Source organism: Kryptolebias marmoratus, linkage group LG2 (assembly GCF_001649575.2).
Source record: "Kryptolebias marmoratus isolate JLee-2015 linkage group LG2, ASM164957v2, whole genome shotgun sequence".
Lineage (NCBI taxonomy): Eukaryota > Metazoa > Chordata > Actinopteri > Cyprinodontiformes > Rivulidae > Kryptolebias > Kryptolebias marmoratus.
The window spans coordinates 1,999,035-2,007,877 of NC_051431.1; the positions used below are offsets into that span (position 1 = coordinate 1,999,035).

The following is an 8,843-nucleotide window of genomic DNA, read 5'->3' on the forward strand; positions in this document are numbered from 1 at the left end:
AGTTTTAGGTTTTTCTGCTCCAACACACCTGATTCAAATGGTTTAATCACCTCCTCACCGAATCATCAGGTTCTCTAGGAGCATGGCAACAAGTCATCCATTTAAAGCAGCTGTTTTAAAGCAAGAACACATTTAAAACATGCAGGACAAGGAATGGAGTTTGACACCTGTGCACTACGCACTCAAACCCTTCAGCAGGAACGCACATCTGAAGGACACGAGGGTGGAACGAGGGTATGACCGGCTCCATCAGTGATTTATGAACAGTCAGAGGCATCTTAAAGATAGGCTGGTCTTCATAGGACTGATGTGTGAAAATGCCTTTTAGGTGTAAATATGAGTTGTAACATTCGGACACAAATCTGTAGTGGATGGATAATGTAAAGTAATGGACATTAGGAATTTTAAGAACAACAAAAATTCCCATTGTGCGGCATCAATCACCCCTCATACACTTCCGCCCGCCTCACCTCTCTCTGCCTCCGTGTGGCACGAATCCCCCTCCCACCCGTGAGTGGGCAGAGAGTCACATCAGCTCTCCGTCATCCTGCTGGCTGCGCACACCGGAGGCGGCGGACTGCGGTACGATGCGGCGGCGCGCGGCGGATGAGGAGGTGCGCAGCGGCCGCAGGATCCGGATCAGCTGCTCGGTATCCTCCCCGAACAATGGGACCCGTCTAAACCCTGCTCCGACTGATCTGCAGGCCGACAGGAATGAGCCCAGTTCAGGATGCTTCACAGAGGAAACAGTGAGGAGACAGGAAGGCGACAAATAAAGGACACCTGATCCAAAAGGACGGATAAGACCCCAAAACACCAAATCAGGTGAGAAATGATAATTCATGAGCCTCAAGGATTCCACGGGGGGGGGGGGCTACTGGTTTGACTGGTCCATCTTTATTATAGGAGAACTCTTCCTGCTGATACGAGCAGCCAACCGTGGCCCACACCTATTTTGTAGCATCTCAGGGTGAATATTTGAATCTGTTAATACAACTGGTGAAGACCTCTGCATTTAGGGACAAAATCATTTTTATTTTCTGCTGTTCCAGTGTGGCTGAACTTATCTAAGATGCTTGGAAGTTAGTACACATTTCAATGATTTTATATAATATTTTGAAAACAAACACAGACTCACGTCCAACATAATAGATAATTTAAAAATCTGGAAGTGGCTTTAAATAGCCTGTTGTTAAATTAAATGAATATTTAAATGTTTCCGGATCACTACTGAGTTCAATTTAGAGAAATGACTAAATTAATTTAAATGAATTAAACTTAGATAAGACCGAATGTTCAATCATTGCCCCGGGCAGCACAGCTCCTCTGATCAGGCAACAAATCCGTCATTTAAACGCTGTTAAGTCAGACTTTGGGAACTTGGCTGTTGTTTTTGACCAATCTACTGTTTGTCTCTTAAAAGTCGCTTCAAACAGCTGGTCCGAAACGGTTTCTGTCATTTGAGAAATGTTTCCAAACCTCAGAAGGTTGGTGTCTAAACATGAACTAATCCTAAAAACGTAAAAACAAAGCAACTGGACTGTGGTTGAAGACGTTTTCCTTTTCCCGGGTTAAAAGTTGGCGCTGTGATATTTCAACGGCACACTTGAGAGCATCTGCAGAGACTTCCACTCTTAGACCCGGGTTCAAAAAGTTTTGGTGTCAAAGAATCCGATCGCTGTTGTCGTTTACACAAACTGCCGAATCGCAGCTAAAATGTTCCGGATGCACTTAAATACAGCGTCGTGCCCAAAGCTTACAATGGAGCATTAATCAGTCATTTCCACTCTGATTTACAGAACGTCTTTCTGTGAGCCAGGAAAACAAAGACCTTAATGACCCTCAGGAGGGAGGGGAGGGAGTTTAATCTGCACGTGAATCTAGCTGCATAAACGGAGCGTCTCGTGCAGTTTAAACCTTGGATCTCCACATTCTCCAGTTCTGAATTGAGAAAGCTCTCCAGATGGGAAACAAAATGTCTTCAACTACAGAACAGAAAGTTTAGTTGCTTTGTTTCAAAAAATTAAATGTATGCATATATTTGGAAGCATTTTGTGATTTTTACCTGTGAAAAAAGCCATAGAAATAAGCTTTACTGACTTGTGTTTGTAAAAAAAGAAAAAATCATGATAAATCAACTATTTCTTTCTCTTTTTTAAATTGTTACCGGTCTTAAATGTCCTGTTTTGTCCCGTTTCTCTGCAGCTTATTCTTTTGACAGCTCGGTCAGTCCTCCCAGCTGACAGCGGGGTCACTGAAGACAGCGTCTCTGAGCATTGCAGTGGAAGAAAACAAAATCCTCATTACCTCCGCTCTCATCAGCTCTGACAGCGGGACATCTAACCTGCATGTTTCTCTTCTTCACATGGAGGAGCAATAAATGAAAACAGCTCCCGCTTGGTGCCGGGCGTCAGAAGGAACTGCAAAAATGTGAGATTAAAAAAAGAAGTCATCCTTCTTTCTTATGGCTTTACTGTCAGAAAATAACTTCAGCTTTTCCACGATGCTCAGAATATTTAGTTTATCTCCTTGCTTTGGCGCTGCCCTGCTCTGAATTAGGACGAGGTTCTGGATGGTTTTCTGTCTCACACATTCAGCTCCACCCAACACTCTGCATTTTAATAAAGGATAAGCGAAGAAAAAAAAAAAGCCATAAAACATAGATGAGGCCTACAACCAGCACCATGCTCCAGCAGAATAACAACAACAACTACCCCTGCCTGAACAAGTCCGACTCCACCCAGGAGATCATGCAGAAATGCTCCAGAACCTCCCTGCTCTTCCCCAGCCGGCTGGAGCTGGGGGACCTGCCGCTGGTTCGTGGTCTCCGGGCCTGGGCTCTGTGTTCGAGGAACCGCCGCAAGGCTGGCAGTCTGCTGGAGGGAGGGAATCCCCCCACAGCTCCTCCACTGGGCCGGAGGAGCTCCACGTCCTGCCCGAGGCCTGCAGACGTGTACCTGAGCGGGGAGCTGGGTCGCCTGGGGTACGGGTTGCCCCTGGGCCTCGATGCCAGAGCTCTGGTAACGGTCGCCACTCTGAAGCCCTCCGAGGGCAGCGGGAAGACTCAGACCCGATGCCTTTTCCTCCGGACTGAGAAAGGCAGCTGCTTATACTCCACAGCTAAGCCAAGTCCTGGTGGGACGACCAGCACAGCTCCCAGTATGGTTGGAGAGTGGCTGAAAGGGAAAACGGGAGGGGGAACAGACTCGCCGCCTGCGCAGGACGGAGCAAACCGGGTCAGGGTGCGATCGGGTCGGAGGTGGAGGAAGTCCGGTAACGTACCAGCAGGCCAGGAGAAAAGAGAACGGCAGCAGACAACTGAAGCAGCTGTGGAAGAAAGGCAGGAAGAGCAAGACAAAGGAGGTCCGGACAGTAAGACGTTCTCCGGCCCGCAGCAGAACAGCAGCAGAACCCGGTGCTGCCACAGCGTTTCCCCTAAAACCTGCTCTCCATGTGGAAGGAGGCCACAAAGAAGGGAGAGTCAGGATGAACAGGAGGGAGCTGAAAGTCCGGATAAAACAAACAAACTGAGCGGGGAAGTGAAGGGACGGAGCAGGGAGAGGCAGGAAGCTGAACCGAACCCTGACCCAGAATCTGACCGAGCTTCCAGCAGCCGGGATGCTGATGGAGACGAGAGAATCGAAGAATCCGGGACTGAGACATCTCCCAGCCAGGACGACTTTACAGAGACAGAAGATGCAAACCCAGATGTCCTGAGGAAACGTACGGGGGACAACATGGAGACACAAAAAGACTTCTGTCGAGAGGCTAAAGCTTCTGAAGATGAGGAGGAGGAGGATGCAGGTCAAGAATCAGAGAAACAGATGGAGTCCATCAGCTCTGCAGAGTTTGCTCCCATAGAGGACAGAGTCTGCAGTTCTGATCATGAACCAAACTTTGCAGCTGAAGAGAGCAACACTGTGACCGAGGACTCCAACAGAAACCGAAAAGCTTCAGTTTCCCTGAACCACGAGGAGAAAGAAACCACTCCTTCTGTTTCTGAGACAGAGAGACGGACTGTCAGAGGACAGGATGGGTCCACCGGCACCGGGCTGGATGGTGCTGAAGCTGAGGAGGAGGAGGAGGAGGGGGGTTTTAAAGATGGCTGGAGTTCAGAGCCAGAGGAGTCCTGGAAGACGGAGGACTGGGAACCGAACACCTGCGTCTTTAATCCTGTGGCTCTCTTTAGTCCCGCCCCTTTTCTGCCCCCCCTGGCATCCATGGCAACGGGCCTGCCGAGTCTGGAGGTGGAGGAGGAGGAGGAGAAACACGAGGCAGAAAGAGGAGACGGAGACGAGAGAAGGAGGCGAGGGACAGAGCTGGAGGAGAGGGGCTCCACCGTGGCCCCTGAGGAGGAGGAGGAGGAGGAGGATGAGTTTGGAGTCTTCATCCAGGCGGAGGGGGAGCCAGCCTGCAGCGAGGGGGTTAACATGTCTGCCTCAGTGCCTTGTGGGAGCAGAGGGAGGATCGGTAAGTTTGGTCGTTCTCACTCGTGTTTTCTTTTTGATTTATCGCAGAAGATCTTTTTTTTTAATCCTAAATCTGTCAGAAACTCCTAAGAGACGTCAGACAGTTTCAGACTGAAAGGCATAAAACATCTCTGTGTGTTTCTGTGCTTGGATTAACTCAGAGTATTAGAACATTTTTAACCTTTTGTCCTCTTTCAGGAATGCAGCTGCACACATTCAGTTTACCATCGAACCCTACGAGACATTTTACCTGATTCTTCATACTTTTTAAATATGTTTTAGGCTTCGAATCTTCTTTAACTTGTGCATTTTATAAAGATCTGTTTGCAGTCCTGTGATTATTACAGCGTAAATCACTTAAATTGAAACTCCAAGCTAGTTTTTGTGGTTTCTTCCAAACAGTTCAGAAACAAAAAGATGGTTTCCTGAATGATAGAAGGAACATAAAAGCATGCATCCTGCAGATACATGAATTTATGAGATATTTTGAGTGTTGTTTTTGATGTTAATCAGTCGTTATTATCTCTAGTTCTGCTTCGTTTAGTTAATCACATCAGTTAGTTTCTGCTGCAAGGTCAGATGAGTTTAACAGATTATATTTAATTTATTTCAGCTGACTTTTGATGCTTCTGCAGCTGAACTGGAGGGATTGAATGAAAGAATCGGGTGTTTCTGAGCTTTAACGCCTTTCTGCTCATCTGGCCAGGTTTTAATTTTAATTTCTGTAAAATCTGCTTGAAAATCTTTTTGCAGATCTCTGCAGAAAGCATCATGCCTGCCTCTGCTTTCACCGTCTTCTTTCACGCTAACAGGGTCTTAAAACATCCTTTATATCATATCACAAATCAGATCTGCTCCGGTGGCGGCTCATGGGAGGCTTATCCTCACTCATGTTTAAATATTATCAATTATCACCACTAACTGTCATAAAAACATAATGAGATCAGTAACAGCAACCAAACATTAGTAGGCATTATCATCCTAAACAAATAAAACAAAAAATCAGGAAGAGAAGGAAACAGTGCAAGGCATGCTGGGAAATTCTGTTGAACACATTGTTGCAAAATAAAGAACAAACCTTGAAAGTTTCTTCCTACATTCCTGTTTGGCAAAGTATTATTTCAAACCCAGTCAACTATCTACAGACTGTAAAACAACAGTTTTAACTGATAAACAAGCAAAGCCGAGTGAAATAAATGAAAATAAACGTTATGATGGATAGAAACAGGTTGATTTCTTTTTTTAATAAATCATTGGAAGGATATAAAACATGACGTTGAGCGTTTTGGTGAGAACTCGGAGTGGAAATAATATTCTAATCTGTCCTGACCTGGATTCCTGTCTGCCGACTCGCTCTCAGTTCAGGTCATTAATCTTTCAGAGTCGGGCTGATGTGGAGGGAGGAGTAAATCTGAGCTCCCGGTAGCCTCCAGTCATCGGGAAACATTCACCCAAATCAAGCGTCACACAGATTCTTACTGCAGCGTCTGAGTCACAGAGAGACGTCAGAGCGGCACGAATCATCGGAGACAAAGGTGTTTCTGTGCAGGGAACCAGGTTGAGCATGTAAAAGCAAACATGGAGCAGCAAGAGTGAATACTATCAAACAGTTAGGTGGTTAAAAAAACCGAAGATCGCCTAAAACAACCGATAAAACAGTTAAAATCCTAGCATTCCTGGAACGAATGCCTATCGCCCGCCATCTTTCATGTCAGAGTTTGAAACTAAGATCATTTATAGACAGAAATACCTTCATGTTTGACCTCATGTGGTCTGTTTTTGCTTTCTGTTGTGGAAAAAATGCGAGCCACTACTGCACCTAATTTTAGCTCAATATCTGTTATAGCAGCTAAGGTCAGCTGGCTGTGGCGGCCATCTTGGATTGGGTTGACTCCAAAGGTTAAACAGCTGTAGGTGATTACTTTCTGGGAATTTAACTCAAATCTGTCCAGTAGTTCATGATATTTTCTTAGTTAATGCCAAAGTTTCAGGCATAAATATTGCACAATGTGAACCAATCTGTGTTAGGAATGACTCTCAGCTACTACCACATCAAATTTTACTTTAATATCTGTGAAACCGACTGAGTTATTGTCATTTTGCCAGATGTAGATCCGATGATTAGTTACTTAGAGTTTCATTCATTTCTGTCCACTGGTCTTTGAGATATTTTGCTAACACTCAGCTGAACTAAAACATTATTGCGTTGTTGCCTTCAGCAGTGAGAATAATTAAAACAAAAAAAAATGATTTTATGTAACCAAAAATAGAGTTGTTAAAACCCAGAATATAAAAAACGTCCAAATCATTCATCATTAAGGACAGATTTTTGTGTTTTTCTTCGCTGACAGCCGTCCCTGCTGGGTCGAGCCTCTGCGCACCGGACTGGACCGGCAGCTCCTTCCACCAATCAGGCGACAGCTGGGCCGCCTTTCCTCAGGACCCGCCCGATTCGGGTCGAGATGCTGCGGAGCAGTGGTGGCCCGCCAGCGCCGTGGAGGCGACCAATCACAGCCTGGTACAGTTCTGTTCACTCAAAATGTTTCTGTTTACCCATTTACTCTTTTATTCTGATTTTTTATTTTGTTTGTTGCTTGTTTTATAGGTAAATATCAATAAATCACATGATGGCAATAACTGAAGATAATCAGGATCAGATATAGATTATCAGTATTCACAGAAAGGTTACATTATTTTCCACAATTTGATAAAAGTGATTTATTAGTTGGCCTAAACTGTAGTCATGGTATTAAAATGAACAAAAACAGGTAAATTCTTAATTGTCATTATTTATTTTAAAATCAGTAAGCATTTTCTGCTGTCAGACAGAAGGATGTGCTCTTCAGCCTTTTAAGCTTTTCGTTTTGTTTTTAGATTATTTTATTAATTAAGCGAGACGTGTTCACGTGATGCTGAGAGGGATAAAAAAGAGCGAAAGCGCTGCATTTTTATTTTCTGTCACTTTGAGTCATCAGACTCGTTCTGACAGGAAGTGCTTCCTGCAGGGAGGTTAAATAATCTCAGGTGACCAGAAATCAGAGGATCCACGAGTCTTTTTTTCCTCCATCGTTACCACGGCAACGCATCTTTCCAGTTCACGGCTCTGTGGAGCACGGGGCTACGTTTTCAGTCTTGAAATTAATCAGTATTTCGTACGGGAGGAGAGAGCTCGCGCCGGACCTGTCAAAGCGCCGGAGAGCTGTTTTTATATAGGAGCTGAAAGATGAAGCAGAGAGAAACTCCTGCTGGACTTTAAACACATACAGGAAAGATGCAGATGATAAATGAGACGTGTCCAAGGCTGTTTTTAAATGAGATGTTTTCAATAAAAGCCCGTCTTTATGTTACATTTGAGGAATAAATGCTGAACAGAAAAGGCCTTTCTGTGTCTCCAATAACCACATCGATCTAAGAGAGAAGTCTCATTCTCCTGGTTTTCTCTGCACCTCCTGCAGGCGTCCGTCTTCGCTGAAGCCTTCCCCTCTGCACCAGGTGCGTCGTCAGGTGACTCCTGCCGCTTCGAGGCCGTTCCCACTCTGACGCAGCTCCTCGGGGGCCGAGCCGGCCAGGATCAGAGGTCAGCGAGCCATTGGCCCAGGCCAGCTTTGAGTTACGGTTTATAATGGGGGCTGCAGGATATAAAACCAAAAAACCAGATCTGTCAGAAAACGATGCTGGAATCTGCTCCTGTCTGAGGATCACAGGGCAGCAGATTAATGTCAGAAGGAAGAGAAAACAGACTCATCTTTCTTATTTATTTAAAATTTAGGCTGTAAAATAAAAAAGTGAGGGATAAAGGGGATCCCATTTCCTCCTTTCTCTTTGTTTTCATACTCAGGGGTACGAGTGTCCCAGTTTTTTAGTTTTTTTGGATGTAGCGGGAGATAAAGTTTGAGCGTTTTCTGGTCCTTCAAACAGATACTTTTTAAACGAAGTGTTTGTTGGTTTTAGTTGACAAACGTAAAAGCAAAATGGGGTTGTCAGCATTCTCTGACTCTCATCTACCACCATGCTGAATTTTAGCTCCATATTTGAAACATTCAATCAGATTTAGCCATTTTTGTGTAGACTAAGGTCAGTTGGCTGTGATAGCCCTTTTAAATTTGATTGGCTCCAAATGTTAATCGGTTGTAGAGGTTTATCCAAAAGGTATTTCCTGAAAGTTTCATTAAAATCTGTCCAGGGGTTCAAGAGATATTTTGCTAACAGGCAGACTATGGGGCGCCGTTTGTAAAGGAGCTTGTGCTCAAAATTCATGCCTAAATTTTGTCACATTTAGCTTCAAACACTGTTTTAAAATGTAGTGTTGATTTTCTGATGTCACTTTTTACAACATTTAGCTAATTACATGTAATTGTTACAGCTACATGCTAA

At 44.6% G+C, this 8,843-nt stretch overlaps 1 protein-coding gene across 1 annotated transcript in view; it reads left to right on the forward strand.

Moving 5' to 3' along the window:
* Positions 1–502: 502 nt before the first annotated feature.
* Positions 503–8,843, forward strand: part of si:ch211-14c7.2 (retinitis pigmentosa 1-like 1 protein) — a 13,121-nt gene continuing 4,780 nt past the window's right edge. The window contains exons 1-4 of the mRNA XM_017436297.3: positions 503–825; positions 2,206–4,470; positions 6,821–6,987; positions 7,925–8,046. Of these exons, the coding sequence (XP_017291786.1) occupies positions 2,664–4,470; positions 6,821–6,987; positions 7,925–8,046 (2,096 nt within the window). The 5' untranslated portion in view covers positions 503–825; positions 2,206–2,663. The remainder of the gene's footprint in view (positions 826–2,205; positions 4,471–6,820; positions 6,988–7,924; positions 8,047–8,843) is intronic.